This window comes from Ostrinia nubilalis, chromosome 9, assembly GCF_963855985.1.
Source record: "Ostrinia nubilalis chromosome 9, ilOstNubi1.1, whole genome shotgun sequence".
NCBI lineage: Eukaryota > Metazoa > Arthropoda > Insecta > Lepidoptera > Crambidae > Ostrinia > Ostrinia nubilalis.
Window position 1 is genome coordinate 1,222,076 of NC_087096.1, and position 20,557 is coordinate 1,242,632.

The window sequence follows — 20,557 nt, forward strand, 5'->3', positions numbered from 1 at the left end:
GGATATCTGTCAATGTCATGTCAAAAATAACCAATCATGCAGCATTTGGACCTCACGTCTACGTATTGCCATCTGGCGGATTTTTCAATCGCGAAACCCCTCATTGGCATAGATTATGAGAGACTGGCAACTATACTAGGTTGATATATGTTTCTCACACTTCAACTGGCATTGGATTCAACATCGGATTCTGACACTTTTACAGTTATGATACCATGAATATCAGTTTATGGTCCTAATTATTTTTATTTTATTTACGACCTTCGACCAGTTGGACACTTTAGATAGCTTCTTGTAATAGTGTCAATATCTTTTTAGCTTTTAACGCAAATCTAGTCTTCAAAGCAGTTTAATCGATTTATTTTATTTTCAAAATCAATATTTTATTGTCTATGATGGCCGCAGGAACATCACTATACATGGACTCCCAGCAATAAAGTACGGTAATGCCTCGTACAGATTTTATCGGCAAAAATTATGGAACTTGATAGGTTTTAGACCATGCCACGCACCAAAACGTCCGGAAGTTGTAATAGTATTATAGAATAAACGTTAAAAGACTTATTTATTTAATTTTTCAATGCTTAAGTGTCCATTAGAATGAAAGGGTGCTTAATGTATTAAAAAAAATAGAAAATAATTATGATGGGTTAATGTTTTTGGGCGGTTTTTAGGCGGTTTCTGACAATGTCCTTTCAGCCCGATCCCTCCAGTGGTTTGGGCTGTGCGTTGATAGATCACTATGTCAGTCAGTCAGTCAGTCAACTTTGAGTCTTATATATTTAGATAGATTGCTGAATTTTAATAAAACAGACTTTAATGAGCTCATTAAGCTTTTAATAATGGACATTGCACATAGATAAATAATAAAAATAAACATAAACATTGATAATCTGGGGGCACGGCAGTGCCCCCACCAAGTCGAGCAAAAAAGCAGCACGGCCGTACCATCCTTTTCTCGAAGCAACTCAGGCCATTTTCGACCCCCTGTATCATCGTTGTGGATAAAACTAGAAGACTGAATTTTTAGTATCCATGCAGGCATTGTAAAGACACGGTATATTTCAAAGGACATCATCCACGTTTCATATATTTTTGGTCCAAAATCAAAAGTGCCGGCCAACAAAAAAAAGTGCTGTATTCTGACAGAATACGTCTGCCTTAGCATTTGTTACTATGGCACCAAAGCCGTAGCTCCACTGTGCGTCGAGTATTTGAGATCTAAAAGTCATCGACTATTCATACATTTTTTGTTCAAAATCAAAAGTGTCGGCCAATAAAAAAACAAGTGCTGTATTCTGACAGAATACGTCCGCCTTAGCATTTGTTACTATGGCACCAAAGCTGTAGCACCACTATGCGTCGAGTATTTGAGATCTAAAATTCATCGACGATTCATACATTTTTTGTTCAAAATCAAAAATGTCGGCCAATAAAATAAAAAGTGCTGTATTCTGACAGAATACGTCCGCCTTAGCATTTGTTACTATGACACCAAAGCTGTAGCACCACTGTGCGTCGTAGTATTTGAGATCAAAGTCAGTCGTTTCATATATTTTTAGAACTCAAATACTACGATGCACAGTGGTGCTACAGCTTTGGTGCCATAGTAATAAATGCTAAGGCGGACGTATTCTATCAGAATACAGCACTTTTATTTTTTGGCCGGCACTTTTGATTTTGGACCAAAATGGATGATGTCCTTTCATTCAATTTGAACCAGTAGTTTAAGAATTATAACGGGTCAAAGTTTCTTAATTTTGTCATTAATTTTGTCACTCACTGACTGACTGACTGACTCACCGATCATCAAAATTCTAAGGCACTTCTAGCAGACCTAGAAGCTTCAAATTTGGAATATAAGTAGTGTTTGGTGTATGAATCAAGGAAAAACTAAAATATTTGGGGGCACGGTAGTGCAACCGCTAAGTCTAGTAAAATTTTTCAATTTCGGTCCGGTTTTCAGCTCAAGAAGTAGAACCGGAAAAGAGAAAACGGAAGGCTACCTACAAAAATAAGAAAATTTCATAAGTCAGAGAGAGGACTTTAAGAAAATTCGTTGCTGGTTAGATATACATACAATAAGTAGAAGGTACCGAAAAGGAAAAGTAGAACTGTTTACAAAATACAAAAAGAAATGAGATCCCATCAAAAACAATACTTGTCAAAAAAACCAAGTCTCGCAACTCAGTTGTTCTACGGTAAAAAGTTGTGAGATCCATGTAATACCAAGTCCAGGCCAGGAAATCTTTAACGTTTTACATAAATTATTGACTTGGCCATCGCACTAAATAATTTAGTTTACACGTGTTTTCATGCGAGACTTGGTTTTTTTGACAAGTATTGTTTTTGATGGGATTTTATATTTCTCGAATCAAAAGACTGACTGGAAAAAATTTTGGTGAAAATTTTCAATTTCCGTTGAAGCCAATAATAAAAGTGATACTTACTAATTTGGTTATTTCAACAAAAAATTGACTTACTTGACTTATGGTCCTATGTCCCTTAGATGGGGCAGAGGGCGTCCACAACAATCCTCCATCTCGTTCGGTCTTGAGCTTCTCGCAACAAAAAATTAATGCCATTAAATTAAATAATTATTTAATTCTGATGCTATCAAATGACAAACTTAACCAACATTATAAAACGATAATACGAACTTGTAAAATGATAAGAAAAACCTATAACGTACATTGACGTATTGAAGTTTAAGGTCAAGGTAAAAATCCGGATGCTATTGTTTTAAAATCATAAAATATTTCTAAGCAAGTATAAATATTTTTATATTAATGCGCAGTATTTTATTTTTATTTTATTTTTATTTTACAAGGAAAACAATACAGTGTAGAAACTATGTAGACTAACATTTTAGAAAACTTATAACCATTAACATGTTTTCACATGTCTCATGTATGTCTAAGATAACTCTTTTTTTAAGACACGTGATGAAAATAATGAATCTACTAATTGTAAGTAGACCTTAAAGTAGGTAGTACCTAACTAAGTAGGTAATAAAAAAGCTAAATGTACATTTTCATTTTGTGTCTTTTTTCACAAACTATGGATTCAGTGTACTGAACATAGAAGGTATATTATAATAACGTCCACGACTCCGGGTACAACTGCTTTTGCCCCTAGTGGGAATCGAACCCCGACCCATTCTAGCCGCTACTATTCCCACCTATCGTTCCCACCGGCTACACAGGAGTTGCAGTGGTGGGAACGAGAGGTGGGAATAGTCCCGTTATCGTTCCCACCGCTGCAACTCCTGTGTAGTCAGGATCTACAGCTTGAACGCCAATAAACACAACCCGTGAAGGTCAAGTTTGTCCCGGGGGAAAGTTAACTGTCATTGGACCCGCAACGAAATTAATTATTCTAGCCAATAGAAAATCGCCAGCCGGGTTCAACAAATGTAAAAAATCTAGATAAAAAAAGATTTGGTTTAGCACGGCAAATACAGATTACACAGGCACGAATAAAAAAACATTTTGTACGCGGTCAATCAAATCGTTGATGCCATTTTTTTATTTTTTGTCGGCACTGGAACTATTTTCGGGAACAAAATCAAAGCGTTAGTTTTCAGGTGTCCGATGTGGATGTGGGAAACGATTCAACGAGTGTTTGAATCCAACAATCATAGTTTCATTTTTTCTGGAAATATTTTTTTCAGTTAATATTTTTTTTAGTTTATTAATTACTTCTCTTAGTGCCCGGTTCGGATAACGAAATGTGATTGTAATAATAATCATTTCTTTATTTGCACAGAAATATGATACAGAAAAATAATATACTTACTTAATCAGGCCCATGTTTCGTGTATAAACAATACAAAGTCGATTATTTTTATTAATTCACTAGGTTTCCGCCCACGACTTCGCTCGGGGTTTATCCGGAATTATTGGAATTTTTCTCGCCGTAAAAACTATCCTTGGATTTCAAGGAACATTTAAAAAAAAGAATTGATAAAAGTGGTCCAGGCGTTGTTGAGTTATGCGCTTACCAACAGATTTTGCGATTCATTGTATGTTATAGATTCAACGTTATATTATGGTCAAAGTCCCTTCAAGTCATTATTGAAAAAAACTAATAAGTAGGTAATTAAAAATGTGTGGTTTTTAGGTTGTTTTTGTGAAATAAGTAAAATTTTCATCTTACGTGTTTTGCTGTTGATGTACCCTTTATAAATAAATCTTTCTATACTTACTTTTTAAAAGAATCTAAGGCTCATTGGTTCAAAAAAAGCTCATTGCTTCAAAATTAATAGTTACCGGCCTTCGATCTAGAATTCTAGACTCTAAGCACTTACCTAGGTAAGACATTGAAGTCTATTTTTAAACAGTCCCATTTTATCGCTAGGGCTTACCGCAACAATTTGAATTTTAACAAAGGTATTCGTGGGTCAGCATCGGAATGGCCACGTCTGCGGATTCCTTGCATGTAGAGAGCCTATTTGTCGGGCACAATCGACCCCAAATAGGGTTGACAGGTCCAAAAACACGAAAGCAGCCGGACTCAATGCTTAATTTGGCCAGACATTTTACCCTAAAAGCTGGATATTCATGAGCATAACCCCCCTTCTGTCTTGAATTCGCGGAATATAATTTAAGTGGTAGCAAAATTTTTGTGCTCTTTTTGGTGCCCCTTAACAGGTGGCCTAATCAATTGCTTAATCCGGCACTGTCTACACGAAAATAGGTATGTTAGCCAGTGTTTTCAAAAGTACGTACCTACATAAGGCTCTGCCCTGCTGCCAAATAAAAATCCTAACAAAAGCCGGACAAGACCGTACAATTTCGTCCGGCAAGAGCCGGACACCTGACAACCCTAACCCCAAACCCCTGTCGGAATCTTTGGAACAGCAAACATGAAATTCGAAGCGTATTTTTGCTCTCCATGTTACTTTTTTGTCCTTGTTATTCACTACAATAGGCACTGGTATTTGATCGCAATCTTTCTTCATGTAGTACCTACCTACCTACAACCTGTCTTATAGACTTATTTTCTAAACGAAAACCATTGAACTTTGTCATAGTCTGAGTTTGATATGGATCTGCTACTGTTTAGCCTAGGCGCAGACCACCGATTTTTCGTCGGCCGATATTTTAGTCGGACAGTTGATCAGTATGGAAGTGCGCACATTACACGATTCGATTTGGCCGATTCTTCATACAAATTAAAATCGGGCACAACTATCGGCCAACTAAAAATCGGTGGTCTGCGCCTAGTCTTGAAAGCCCTATGTAAAATTTTTCGATTCCCCATTGGGATAAAATTAATTACTTACTTCAATTTGATAATATTTACCCAAGTACCTACTATTAAACTACTCGTAGTTTTACCATGTCCTTCCGTTTGTCGCTAAGATATTTTTTGACATTTTTAATAAGTTGCCCATCAGTAAAAGCTAAACTCTACGGCCCCTTGTTTGGCCCATTTCATTTCACTTCTACATTCCATATAAGAGGGAATACCCTATAAGGCGCGTGCGTCATCTGGCCCATGTCATGCAGACGTCTTCCGTACAAGCACCCTCATCGGAATAAGTACCTCCCTATGGCTATAGATTTAAGGTCGAAAAGAGCTACACACTTTTGCCACAATAGAGGTAGAATCCGTAGGCTCGAAGAATCAAACTTGTAGTGAAATACTTGTATTATTAAGAAAATATCTCATCTTGTTTAGTAGAAGTGCTGCAATTAGGAAAAAAGTAACAGTAACCTTTGGATTAAGGAAAAACGCCTCCGTGATCCTTAAAAGACCAGTGCCCCCAGTAGGTTATAGGTCCTGCTTGAATATAGTACTTTCTAGGGTTCCGTAGCCAAATGGCAAAAAACTGTACCCTTATAGATTCGTCATGTCTGTCTGTCTGTCTGTCCGTCCGTCTGTCCGTCCGTATGTCACAGCCATTTTTTTCCGAAACTATAAGAGCTATACTGTTGAAACTTGGTAAGTAGATGTATTCTGTGAACCGCATTAAGATTTTGATGCAAAAATAAAAAAATAATAATAAATATTGGGGGCTCCCCATACTTAGAACTGAAACTCAAAAAATTTTTTTTCATCAAACACATACGTGTGGGGTATCTATGGATAGGTCTTCAAAAATGATATCGAGGTTTCTAAAACATTTTTTTTCTAAACCGAATAGTTTGCGTGACAGACGCTTCCAAAGTGGGAAAAAAGTTGGTCCGACCCCCTCTAACTTCTAAAATTAGAAAATGAAAAATCTAAAAAAACATATGATGTACATTACTATAAAAACTACCAACGAAAATTGTTTTGAACGAGATCTAGTAAGTAGTTTTTTTTTAATACCTCGTAAATCGTAAACGGCTTATTACCGCGTAATATTTCATACTAATAACTTAAATAAAAAATAATAATTTTAATTTCATAAATCAATGGTACGGAACCCTCGGTGCGCGAGTCCGACTCGCACTTGGCCGGTTTTTTATGAAGTACTCTGCGAACTCTTTTTTTTTTCGTCAGGAAATGCATGAAATTGCATACCCACTAGCCCGGGGGAACCAGTAGGATATGTGAGGCTCTCCCTGCCAGATGGGCAGGGCCTACTCACTAAAACCTGACGGTGTCCTTCCAAAGTCTTTGGGACGGAACTGCGAGTTATTGTCCGAGCTAGACGGCCTAGACATTCTTTCGCGGCACTCTCCGAACTCTTAGGCTGAGTTGCACCACCCTATTTTAACCATTTATTTTAACCGTAACAATAACATTTTTGTAGGGAGTTTTACAGATTTTTGACGTCAAAGTTGAAGTAAGATAGTGCAAGTGCAACTCAGCCTTACTGTCACTTGACTTTGGTTACAAAGCTACAAAAATATTGCATTAAATGGTTTTCAAGGCTAGAACGAATCCTTTATGGTGTCTTGAGATTATTAGTTAATTGAAATAGTATTTTAGTTTACATTATTTTATGAACTGCGAATCTAGTGAAGTTACTGAACCTGTCTCTATTTCGTGCCAACAGTCTGATATTAGGCCGTTCCGAACCCCCATATTAGGCGAACCTCAGTTTTATGCCTTCTCAATACCGCCTTTGTGTGCTTTGTTTCATTATCTTATGGAAGCGGGCTATAAGACCAGGGTTACCGGAACAACTGAATGGAATCTGGAATTTAGCCAGCTTTCAACCATCTGGAATTCAGTTTAAATACTAGCAATTTAGCATCTTTCTTTTACTATTAGGCGAAAGAAAGATGGGACTCTTTTTTTGTTTTATTTGTTAGTAACAACAGAAGTGACAACATTGGTATAAAATGTTCTAATTTGTTATTTCAGGTTCCAAGAAACAGTATTGCAAATCATAAAAACAAGATGTGCTAGCTGGCCCTTGGTGACGATAGATAGCATCTTGACAGATTGTCATGCACAAGGTAAATCTTCGTTATGCAATTCCAGTTGCAGCGTAGCAACCTTGTATGATCTTGATAAGAAATCACTGTTTCTAAGTGCAATGCTTGATGGATAATCTTGTTACTTTTAGATAAAATGCAAGCCGCAAGCAGATGCTTGCGTTTAACATGTTTACAGCAGAACTGTGGAATATTACCTCAAATATTTAGGTACCTACAAAATCTGTGTGAGACTTGCACAACCAGGGTTTTGTAACGAAACCTAACAAACATACAAGTAATGCATTTTAGTACTTATCATAGGTTAATAACATAGCTTACCCAAAACATAACAGACAGACGACAGACAGACATAACGAAACACCGGACGGACACCTGACAACCCTAACCCCAAACCCCTGTCGGAATCTTTGGAACAGCAAACATGAAATTCGAAGCGTATTTTTGCTCTCCATGTTACTTTTTTGTCCTTGTTATTCACTACAATAGGCACTGGTATTTGATCGCAATCTTTCTTCATGTAGTACCTACCTACCTACAACCTGTCTTATAGACTTATTTTCTAAACGAAAACCATTGAACTTTGTCATAGTCTGAGTTTGATATGGATCTGCTACTGTTTAGCCTAGGCGCAGACCACCGATTTTTCGTCGGCCGATATTTTAGTCGGACAGTTGATCAGTATGGAAGTGCGCACATTACACGATTCGATTTGGCCGATTCTTCATACAAATTAAAATCGGGCACAACTATCGGCCAACTAAAAATCGGTGGTCTGCGCCTAGTCTTGAAAGCCCTATGTAAAATTTTTCGATTCCCCATTGGGATAAAATTAATTACTTACTTCAATTTGATAATATTTACCCAAGTACCTACTATTAAACTACTCGTAGTTTTACCATGTCCTTCCGTTTGTCGCTAAGATATTTTTTGACATTTTTAATAAGTTGCCCATCAGTAAAAGCTAAACTCTACGGCCCCTTGTTTGGCCCATTTCATTTCACTTCTACATTCCATATAAGAGGGAATACCCTATAAGGCGCGTGCGTCATCTGGCCCATGTCATGCAGACGTCTTCCGTACAAGCACCCTCATCGGAATAAGTACCTCCCTATGGCTATAGATTTAAGGTCGAAAAGAGCTACACACTTTTGCCACAATAGAGGTAGAATCCGTAGGCTCGAAGAATCAAACTTGTAGTGAAATACTTGTATTATTAAGAAAATATCTCATCTTGTTTAGTAGAAGTGCTGCAATTAGGAAAAAAGTAACAGTAACCTTTGGATTAAGGAAAAACGCCTCCGTGATCCTTAAAAGACCAGTGCCCCCAGTAGGTTATAGGTCCTGCTTGAATATAGTACTTTCTAGGGTTCCGTAGCCAAATGGCAAAAAACTGTACCCTTATAGATTCGTCATGTCTGTCTGTCTGTCTGTCCGTCCGTCTGTCCGTCCGTATGTCACAGCCATTTTTTTCCGAAACTATAAGAGCTATACTGTTGTAACTTGGTAAGTAGATGTATTCTGTGAACCGCATTAAGATTTTGATGCAAAAATAAAAAAATAATAATAAATATTGGGGGCTCCCCATACTTAGAACTGAAACTCAAAAAATTTTTTTTCATCAAACACATACGTGTGGGGTATCTATGGATAGGTCTTCAAAAATGATATCGAGGTTTCTAAAACATTTTTTTTCTAAACCGAATAGTTTGCGTGACAGACGCTTCCAAAGTGGGAAAAAAGTTGGTCCGACCCCCTCTAACTTCTAAAATTAGAAAATGAAAAATCTAAAAAAACATATGATGTACATTACTATAAAAACTACCAACGAAAATTGTTTTGAACGAGATCTAGTAAGTAGTTTTTTTTTAATACCTCGTAAATCGTAAACGGCTTATTACCGCGTAATATTTCATACTAATAACTTAAATAAAAAATAATAATTTTAATTTCATAAATCAATGGTACGGAACCCTCGGTGCGCGAGTCCGACTCGCACTTGGCCGGTTTTTTATGAAGTACTCTGCGAACTCTTTTTTTTTTCGTCAGGAAATGCATGAAATTGCATACCCACTAGCCCGGGGGAACCAGTAGGATATGTGAGGCTCTCCCTGCCAGATGGGCAGGGCCTACTCACTAAAACCTGACGGTGTCCTTCCAAAGTCTTTGGGACGGAACTGCGAGTTATTGTCCGAGCTAGACGGCCTAGACATTCTTTCGCGGCACTCTCCGAACTCTTAGGCTGAGTTGCACCACCCTATTTTAACCATTTATTTTAACCGTAACAATAACATTTTTGTAGGGAGTTTTACAGATTTTTGACGTCAAAGTTGAAGTAAGATAGTGCAAGTGCAACTCAGCCTTACTGTCACTTGACTTTGGTTACAAAGCTACAAAAATATTGCATTAAATGGTTTTCAAGGCTAGAACGAATCCTTTATGGTGTCTTGAGATTATTAGTTAATTGAAATAGTATTTTAGTTTACATTATTTTATGAACTGCGAATCTAGTGAAGTTACTGAACCTGTCTCTATTTCGTGCCAACAGTCTGATATTAGGCCGTTCCGAACCCCCATATTAGGCGAACCTCAGTTTTATGCCTTCTCAATACCGCCTTTGTGTGCTTTGTTTCATTATCTTATGGAAGCGGGCTATAAGACCAGGGTTACCGGAACAACTGAATGGAATCTGGAATTTAGCCAGCTTTCAACCATCTGGAATTCAGTTTAAATACTAGCAATTTAGCATCTTTCTTTTACTATTAGGCGAAAGAAAGATGGGACTCTTTTTTTGTTTTATTTGTTAGTAACAACAGAAGTGACAACATTGGTATAAAATGTTCTAATTTGTTATTTCAGGTTCCAAGAAACAGTATTGCAAATCATAAAAACAAGATGTGCTAGCTGGCCCTTGGTGACGATAGATAGCATCTTGACAGATTGTCATGCACAAGGTAAATCTTCGTTATGCAATTCCAGTTGCAGCGTAGCAACCTTGTATGATCTTGATAAGAAATCACTGTTTCTAAGTGCAATGCTTGATGGATAATCTTGTTACTTTTAGATAAAATGCAAGCCGCAAGCAGATGCTTGCGTTTAACATGTTTACAGCAGAACTGTGGAATATTACCTCAAATATTTAGGTACCTACAAAATCTGTGTGAGACTTGCACAACCAGGGTTTTGTAACGAAACCTAACAAACATACAAGTAATGCATTTTAGTACTTATCATAGGTTAATAACATAGCTTACCCAAAACATAACAGACAGACGACAGACAAACATAACGAAACTATATAGGGTTCCTTGTCAGGACTATGGAACCCTAAAAAAGGGAAAGCAATGAGGAAAGGGGCAAGGGATTTAGTTGCAAATAATGCTTTATTTCTTTTTAAAGGACCCACTGTGCTTACTTGCAGTAGTCCTCATTTTCATCGAAATTAAAAACAAGAAGGAAAACATTGTCTTGAGAACCCAATCTTTTACATTCTATTGTTAAAAAATACCATTGGAAGCTTTTTAATATTGTTCGTATCAAGAGCTAGGTTTTCTTATAAGTTTTCGTTGAAATTGCCAGCTTTTTTCAATAAGGGCTGAACCATCATACATTATTTTATTTTGTTCAATTTTATTAAACAAGCTACACCCAAAACTAACAAGTGTGGCGTGTGTAGGTAAGTACCTATTACTTACATTTACGCCCGTATTCACAACGATACTTCCATAAGTGAAGCAGAAAATCGAACTCACAGCGTTAAAAGTGGTTTTGATTGACTAACGCTCTTGGTCAAAACCACTTTTGACTGGAAAAATTAGTCAAAAGTGATATTGACCAATAACATCAGTCAAAACCACTTTCGACTGATTTTTGCAGTTGCAACTTTAGGGTTGCCAGGCGTCCGGCTTTAGCCGGACATGTTTGGCTTTTTACGGGGTTGTCCGGCCAAATATTGTCTTGTCCGGCCTGTCCGGCTTTTGTTAGGCTTTTTATTTGGCCTGCTGCGCCAGGCGAAAGTCGAGCCACAGAATAATATGAAGCGCACGCATCAGGATGTTATGTTGGGCAACCGATGATACGATGACAGTACTCACTCGTGAGCATGACCTCGTCACATGTCCGGCTTTTAGGGTAAAATGTCCGGCCAAATGAAGCACAGAGTCCGGCTTTTGTGATTTTGGACCTGGCAACCCTAGACTTGCAACGTTGGGAGTTGGAACGATTAAATAAGTAGACTGACTGCATATTAAGAGCTCATTTATTAAGAGTGCATAATATATGTATACTACCTATGGGACGTGAGTGTGTGCGTGCGTCGTGACGCGCATACTACACCTCCCCCGTTTTTTTATTATTTTTTTTACAAAGTGAATGAAAAAAAATGAGATTGTACAATATTGGGTACTTGACACCATTCTCCAATAATTCGTAAGATTGAGTAAAATTCGACAAACAAAAAGATGTAAATTTGTGGTGTCAAATAACCAGAACAATAAGAATTGAAAAAAAAATTAAAAAATCTTAATCTAAACGTGTTGTTGACAACTATATCAATAAATATCAATTTTACGTTATAAAAATAAAGTCACATCCAAATATTTCGTACTAGTACCTAGAAGTCATATCCATTCAATTTTCCATTTCCGAGATAAGTAGGTACATCAACAATTCTTATGAGGTGGCCACCCTCATGTTTTAATAGTTAGGAGATCTACTACAACTACAAGTCATTATTTTCATTTATTTATAGTCGACTTATTATTCATTTTATCATTTCATCATGGTACTTTTATAAAATGTGCGCGCACTTATAATAATATTTATTTATTTATAATAATCATTTAAATTAAGGGATGATTTTAATTAAGACTTATTTATGTCTCCAACTATTCTCACAGAGATATCTAGTATGCACCATGATCGAACGAAGGATAATTCCCCTTAATATTATTTAGTACCATGTTTACATAATATTCATATAATATTTCAATATTCATTCAATATCTAACAAAATACTTTACAATCTCACAAACCTACGCAATCAATGCACAAGAATATCTTAAAACTTTTGGGTGATCAGTCCAAAATAATTAAAAGTATCCTGTGCAATTAATGCATGCCTAACTTTTAGCTCATCTTTACAAACAATATCAAACTATTTTATAACTTTGCCTATCTTAATTTCAAACCAAAACCTGCCTTATTACAACAAACCTTTATCTCATAGCCTTCATCATTTAATAATATTAACGTACATTCCTATGCCTACAGTTTTCTAACTCACAATATTCCTCCTTATAATTTTCTTTACTTATACAATGTATAAATTATATTCTGTCATAAAATCAAAATTATTCCTATTATCGTCTTATCCGTGTAATCATATTTTTCATAATATACATAATTTCAAAGTCATTTTTCTAAATAATTTCTAAAGTTACATAAGTACTGAATATACTGTAATAAAATCATAATTAAAACAAACAAATAGAATTTGTGTAAAATAATTTACGTTCATAGTCAAAAACTTTCAATTACAGTTAATCATTGTGCAATATCTATTGTTTGTTGACCCAAATAAATCAGCAATCTATAAGTCAGCCAAGTGATATTTTACCTACACTGCAAAATATTTTTCATCATATCAATCATCAAAATCTATAAGTATTACGTTTTAAATGATATAAATTACTTTATTATTTCGTCATTACATAAATATTTTAATTAGTTGTGTTATGTTAATGCTAATTAATGATTTTGTTTAAGACCCATATTAGAGATGTGATCTTGGTGGTCTTAAAAGTTTACAAATATGACACAAATTTAAAATATTTACTTGCATACCAAATACAATTATTGTTTAAAATGTAAAGATCTTAATTACAACGAAGTATTGTGTCGATACGCTAGAAAATACCTACATGTCATCATAACGTGTGTGATGTTAAATCACGTTTTGCTGATTTGTAATAAGTGGTATGCGTCGAGTGCAATGACATGACTGAGTAACAAAATCATTGACCTACTTTTAGAAATTCAAATATTTTAAAATACAAAGTTTAGTAATAATATTAATGTAAATAAATCCTAGTCAAATAAAATGTAACAAAATGAGGCTGTAAAATATCACTGGTGTGATTGTGTAAAAACTAAAAATACTTAAATTGGTTAATTCCTGTTAGAAAAAAAAATTACTCATATTTAACTTCTGCAAATAAAATATTATGCGAATTATTCAGTATTTTCATATTCAGTATTACATTATTATGTCGTCAACAAACGTTATTATTAATAATTTTAACTTAAACATAATAAACATTTTACATCTTCAATAAAAATATCGAATTCCCTTATTTATTTCCATAACATATCTTAAATGCATTGCAATTTTTTATAATAAAAATATTTGTTCACAAAAGTACATTAATTTCTTTGCTAAACGTTACCAAATCAGAAAAAAAAATATTAATTCATATTTCAAATTAAACCCATAAATTAACAGTCAAAAATTAAATTATTCTCCAGAATTTAAATGATAATACTTAATGAATGACAAAAATATTTTACCGTAGAATGATGACCTAATTTTGAAGAGGACAAGAGGACTTTTCTTCATGGGGCAAAAGGGGACTTCGGCACGGGGACTTATCATGATATAGGTTCTCCCGGCTGCAACCACTTCCGACTCGAAAACTCCCGGCACCCTGCTAACTGCTGTTGACCTCATCTGGCTCCATCATCGCCCGGCACCCAGCTCATTCAGTTCTTCATCACCTCGGTCCGTTGTCTTCTAACGTCTTCATCAGGAATTTCTTGATTTTTGGCACTTGATATTACTATTTTGCGTACATATTTGTAGTTCGTTATTTTTATTGAAGATTTGTTTTAATTCCTGATTTAACTACTTAGTCCATTTCTGATAGTTCACTTCATTTTACACTATAAGTTTCACATTATATTATAAATTAATACGAGTACTTTATTTTCCTAAACCATATGCTCAGCGCTGCGTGAGCAGCACTGGCAGGGTCGCCATGCAACGTTGGGAGTTGGAACGATTAAATAAGTAGACTGACTGCATATTAAGAGCTCATTTATTAAAAGTGCATAACCTTATATACTACCTATGGGACGTGAGTGTGTGCGTGCGTCGTGACGCGCATACTACACAGTCAAAAGTGGTTTTGGCCGATTATGAGTTTTAACTGCAACATGAATATGGGCGTAAATTAACTAGAGACTGCAGTGCGCGAAACCTAGCACAATGTACATAGTATATTGGACCGTGTGTTGCAGGCGGCTATTCAACCTTGCATTCTTTATCGTGATTTTGTGACAGATTTAAAAATAGATAGACCCATATCAGGTAAGTTCCGTCCTTTGTGAAATTACATTCATTTATCCACCACTAGCTTCTGCCCGTGACTTTGGAGTTTGACAAACTCTACTTAGCTTCTAAATAAAAAGGTGACTGACTGACTGACTGACTGACATAGTCATCTATCAACGCACAGCCCAAACCACTGGATGGATCAAGCTGAAATTTGGCATGCAGGTATATGTTAGGACGTAGGCATCCGCTAAGAAAGGATTTTACGAAACTCCACCCCTAAGGGGGTAAAACGGAATCCACGCGTACGAAGTCGCGGGCGGCCGTTAGTTTATTTATAAATTACCCAGAGAATCATCAACGAAAAATCTCTAGATATGTGAGGGATTAAAAAAATACCTTTACATTCGGTCTGCCAATTTATTATTATTAACGAATGCGCTGCACATCCCACTCGATTTCTTCATTAGCCCTCCTTCTGTCTTAGGGTTGTCAGATGATCGGAATTTGGCGGGATTCTCCCGATTTTTTGTATGTCCTCCCAACTCCCGCCAGAATACAAAATAACCCGAAAGTTAACTTCATTTTAGTGCCACATTGGCGCTTGTAACAATAATGTTAAATGTTGTTGTTGTAACCGACTTCAAAAAAGGAGGAGGTATTTAATATTTTGTCACTATTGTTTCTCCCGACCAAAGTTCCAAAATCTCGAAATAATACATATATCTTTCTCTAAAAATATTCGGATTATTCGATCTATAAAGTGTCCTGAAAGCCTACTAATGAAGATTTACGCCCGTATTTCCAAACGATGCTTGCTTGAGTGAAGCAACAAATCGAACGCACAGCGTGGAATAGAGCTCTGTGATTGGTTCGTGTGTCACTCTGTACGTCCAGCTCGCACTGTGAGACCTTATAGTAATGTATGTGAGTACGGGCGTAAAGGCTGATTTACACGTATTATGTAGTTAAGTAGGTAACTAAATTTTATCTTAATTTTAAGTGATTAATTGCATGTAAACACAGAATTTAGTAGCAAGTTGCAAGTGAAAATTTAGTTGTCAACTAAATTTTAAGTTGCAAGTTCTGTTTACATGCAATTTAATCACTTAAAATTTAGTTAACTACTTAATACGTGTAAATCAGCCTTTATATTTTTTATCTAGCAACCCTAGCTGCGCGTATTCTTCATGTTAACATTTCATCCACGTCGTGCACTTCGCCTAATGTAGATCCAAATTGATAGATCCGGAAGCGCTCGGAGTGTTCGTTAGACAATCACAAACCATCAATCGGCTTGTCTAACAATTAATTAGCTAGGTTCATTCCATTAATGTTAGTAAAGAGTATAGATAGACCAATTATTTATCTATTCTGAGATATAGACAACTGTCGCAGGCAAATTGTATGATTTCGCATTTTACAAACGGCGTCGTCAGTTCACAAACGCTTGCTGTTCTATGTCATTGATATTATTATGTCATTGATTTTATGTTCTACCATTATTTTTAATCAATGCACAAACTTTTCAGAGGTAACTAAGCCCGTCAATATGATCTAGAAAATGATACTCAAACAATTAGAAACACATTATTCTCTTTATTAAATATGATGTCTCGTGACTTAAACTAAAACACAAGATAAAAAGTCACTGTCTCCAAACTTAATGCTAGAGCACTACTGAGTCTGTATCTCACAATCACACTAGACAATATCTTCAACAGGATGATAAAATGTTATTAACACAATAGATAAAGATTATCACGAAAATCTTTGACCTAGCCGTTTTTTTATTTTGAAAGTTGTGACTTTGGTTGTGACAAATTATTCACCGACAAACTGACAAATGACTCAAGTGTTGTCCTTTGAGAAAAGTCATTATTAGATTTTTTTGAATCGGGGAACACATTGACCAGCCCACCTAATAAAATCAACGGTGCTGCCTACAAAGTCGGCCAGGCCCAGTGTTGCCAGAAGGTTACTTTTGTAACCTTTTAGGTTACTTTTGAACTGCATTGGTTACTTTTAGGTTACACTAATGAAAAGGTTACTTTTAGGTGATTTTTCAGAAATTGTAGAATTAACTTTTTACAGGTTATTCAGTAAAAAATAATAATAGTGACAATTTATAAATTATGTCATAAACTGCATTTAAACATGAATTTGATTTATTATTTGTTAAAGAAAATGAGTTTTAGCGAATGTTTTTTGATAATGAAACGCAAATCCATGAAACGGTTTTATACGCTTTTCGGTCTTCATGGAATGGTCAAAATTTCGAATTTAGGTAAACGATTTGATGATCAATTGTATTCATTTTCCATCCATGAACAACCTTACACAATCGCTCCCCCCCCCCCCCCCCCCCCCCCCGAGCAGTGGCAATGACCTCACAGCGGCATTCAACTATGAAGGAGTTTACGATCTTTATCCCGTATTACGAGACTTCATCAGAGCCTTTATTGAATTTCCAAAAATGCTTGTTGCAATTGTTAATGGGCCTGCCATTGGCATAGCAGCCACAACCTTACCACTTTGTGATTTAGTGTTTGCTTCAGAAAATGTTAAGTATTGTTAAATGAGCAGTTAGGTGAGAGTAAATGATCTAAAAATCACTGACAGATCTGAAAAGTGTGCAGTACCTAAGTATGTAACCATAAATTATGTTTTTTCAGTCTTACTTTTATACTCCATTTACAAAACTGGGTATAGTTGCAGAAGGATGTTCATCATTTACATTTTCAAGGATAATGGGAGAAAGAAAGGTAAAACAACTTTTATAAGTATTAATTTTATGTGTAATATAAATATTTGGTGTTTTATGTACTTTTCTTTGTTCTCAGGCACTGGAAATGTTACTATTTAATTACAAAATGCCTGCTATTGAAGCTTTACAATGTGGTTTTGTTAATGAGCTCTACAAACCTGAAGAATTGCAGCACAAAGTTTGGGACAAAATAATTGAAGTGACTAACATGAAAAGAGAATCTTTGATTGAAAGTAAAAAGCTGATAAGGGGTCAAATAAAAGACCATCTGCTAGAGATAAATGATAAAGAGTGTAAATGATATGCATCCACTTAAAAAAATAGGAAAAAGTAAACTTTGAAAGACATTGTAATAGGGTGTGAATGAAATATCATGGTATTATTATTTCTGAGAGAATAAAAATAAAAATATTTTTATTAATATAAAACTTGCTTAATTTTGCTTTAATTAAAGTTTAAATGGGCTACTTAAATTGCGGTGTGTAGGAAATAGGTTCATTTCATTTTATTTTATTATATTCACAAAGGTCTACCAACAACACATCTTTATCATTGCAAAATCCACACATTAGAAATTTGACTTCTATGAACTAAGTAAGTTATACCTAGTAGGTAGGTACGCTAGTAGTAGTAACATACTTACTTGCAACTAAAGTACTTGTTTACGCTCAAAGTCCCTCTTGCCGCCGCGTCCTGACTACAACAATCCCTCAAGCTACTCACCCAAACAAATTAAAGTAGAGTAACAGACAATTTTAGTGACCAACAACATGGATCAATCAATTGTGACAATTTTATTAGTCCATGCCATCTACTTGCAAGTTAACAGAACTCTCTTAAAACTTATTTTAGTTAACTCAAGTAAGTACTCGTACCTCATTTACATCTGCTTAAGTTTCAATAACACATTTTAACCTTACTTTTTAGTTTCTAATTTTTTTTAATTACGCATGACCTTCCCGATTAAACACCGTCAATTTTACTCTACTCCAATTCATAAGCCCTCTTAAAAATGAACTCCAAAAGCTCGAGCTTTTCATCCATATCTGATTTATTTCGACCCAATAATCCTAAGGGATTGAGGTCTCGAGACCTTAGTAGCACTCGGTTGAGTGTACTGAAAAAGGAGATCCAAACGGACATACATCTTTTACCACTAAGTAAATTCCAGTCTCTACCTTTCGTAAAATCACATTAATTTCGCAAGATTCAGAATCATGGGCTCTCCACCCTGGATCATCAATATGATGGAAAATCTTTCTAAGTACATATTAATTTCAATCTATTTTTATTTAGAGGATGTTTACGAAATTCTCGGAACTGATCCCGTTCGAGGACTATCAAGTGCAAGGGCTGCTGTACTATGGGCATAACTGCCTCACGCCAGCAACGCAAGACGGATGGCCACGAGTCTTATTTTTGTCTTTATGTACAGGTAAGTACACAGAGTTTATTCTTAGAGGGTCGCGAAGTCTTACTAGCTAGGGGATCGCGGGCAAAAGGAAAAAGGCAAGGAACTACACTAACTATAATAAAATCACAATTTCAGTGAGGAGGATGGGCTTGCTTGCATGCTTTTTGCCTGTCTAGTGTACCTATGGTCCAAGATTAAAATGGTCGCTAGAATTTTTCAGCCTATAAAGGGGTAGCGCTCTACATTAACATCTTAAAAAGATGATGTTTACCAAATACCAATGTCTACTGATGTCGAGCATGCTCGTAATAACTTATTAGACGTTTGTTTTAGGGTTTTCCGTTCTAATATGGTTTGGCGCACTGTTGTGCCTCCTTGCATATCTGATAGAAACGTCTACGAAGGCCAATGCTAGCAAAGACAACTTGTATTTGGGATGTGTGCTCATTGGAGTTGATGTTGTTTGCGGACTCTTCAGTTTTTACCAAAGTTTTAAGAGTACGAAGGTAAGTTTTCGGCTGGACTAAGGCTTTCCCTAACTACTTACACAGACACTCGTTCGTTTCTGATACAATTAAGTAGGTACTTATGGAATCTCCCATCGTATCACAGTGATACCTGCCTATAATGACAATACTAATAAAACATTCACAGCACTGGGGGAGGCCTATGTTCAGCAGTGGACGTCCTATGGCTGAGATGATGATGATGATGATTCACAGATAATGAAGACTTTCAATAGCATGATACCGGAGTATGCATCTTGCGTTCGAAATGGGGTTCTGAACTCCAATACGCTTGTCCGAAATCTTGTGAGAGGCGACATCGTTCATGTGAAGGCTGGAGACGTGGTCCCAGCAGACATCCGCATTATTGATAGCAAAGGGTTCAAAGTAAGTTAATCTATTGCATCAATTCTTGGTAAACAGACAAGAATGTACTTAGGGGCTATAACTATATTAACTACTTATTGCACATTCTACTTAAGACACACAAATACGATAACAAAACTTGTTAATTAAGAACCTCGTATTTAAATATATTCCGTTCACTCTTAGAATACTACTTACATATGCCCAATATAGGCATATCAAGTACCTTGCTTTATTACATTGAAAGGTGGATAACTCTTCCTTGACGGGAGAAAGCGTGGCTGTTTCCCGAGGAAACCTGGAAGGAACTGCAAATATACTCGAATCGCCTAACGTAGCATTTTTCTCCACCCTCTGCGTTGAAGGATGGGCTTCAGGTAAAACGATTTGTATATTTAATTAATACTACTTTGACAAACGATTACCTACCGACATTACACCTATTAAACGAACGACGCTTCGCACGGCGCAATTTCATTAGGTAAGCCGTGTTATCTAAGGAAGGTCACGATGAAACAGACGCAAATAAATATTTAGCATAGGTACCTAAGTACCTACATACAGAATATTATCCTTATGTTTGTTTATGATCATAGGTAGATAGGCGATAGCTTAATCAGGTAATGTCATTATCATACCCATTTTTATTATTGTCATTATCGTGGTCGATAAAGAATATGAACATTATGCGCAGATGGCATTATAATAAGCGTGTTGATGTAAAGTCCATTGCTGATAAAGAACATGCAGTTACAAACACAGTCGACAGTACTTGTTATTAGTATTTCTATTTATTTA

General features: G+C 35.9%; 1 protein-coding gene across 1 annotated transcript; it reads left to right on the plus strand.

Annotated features, from left to right (window-relative positions):
- The first annotated feature begins 17,032 nt into the window (after positions 1-17,032).
- LOC135074790 (enoyl-CoA delta isomerase 3, peroxisomal-like) lies at positions 17,033-17,779 on the plus strand. The gene is made up of 3 exons (XM_063969170.1): positions 17,033-17,269; positions 17,382-17,471; positions 17,550-17,779. The coding sequence occupies exons 1-3, from the start codon at positions 17,033-17,035 to the stop codon at positions 17,772-17,774; spliced, it is 552 nt and encodes a 183-aa protein (XP_063825240.1). The 3' UTR covers positions 17,775-17,779.
- Positions 17,780-20,557: the final 2,778 nt, after the last annotated feature.

Coding starts and splice junctions, on each gene's coding strand:
- LOC135074790 (XM_063969170.1), top strand. CDS start 17,033: ATGAACAACCTTACACAATCGCTCCCCCCCCCCCCCCCCCCCCCCCCG. Junction 17,270..17,381: donor TAGTGTTTGCTTCAGAAAAT/GTTAAGTATTGT, acceptor ATGTTTTTTCAG/TCTTACTTTTATACTCCATT. Junction 17,472..17,549: donor GGATAATGGGAGAAAGAAAG/GTAAAACAACTT, acceptor CTTTGTTCTCAG/GCACTGGAAATGTTACTATT.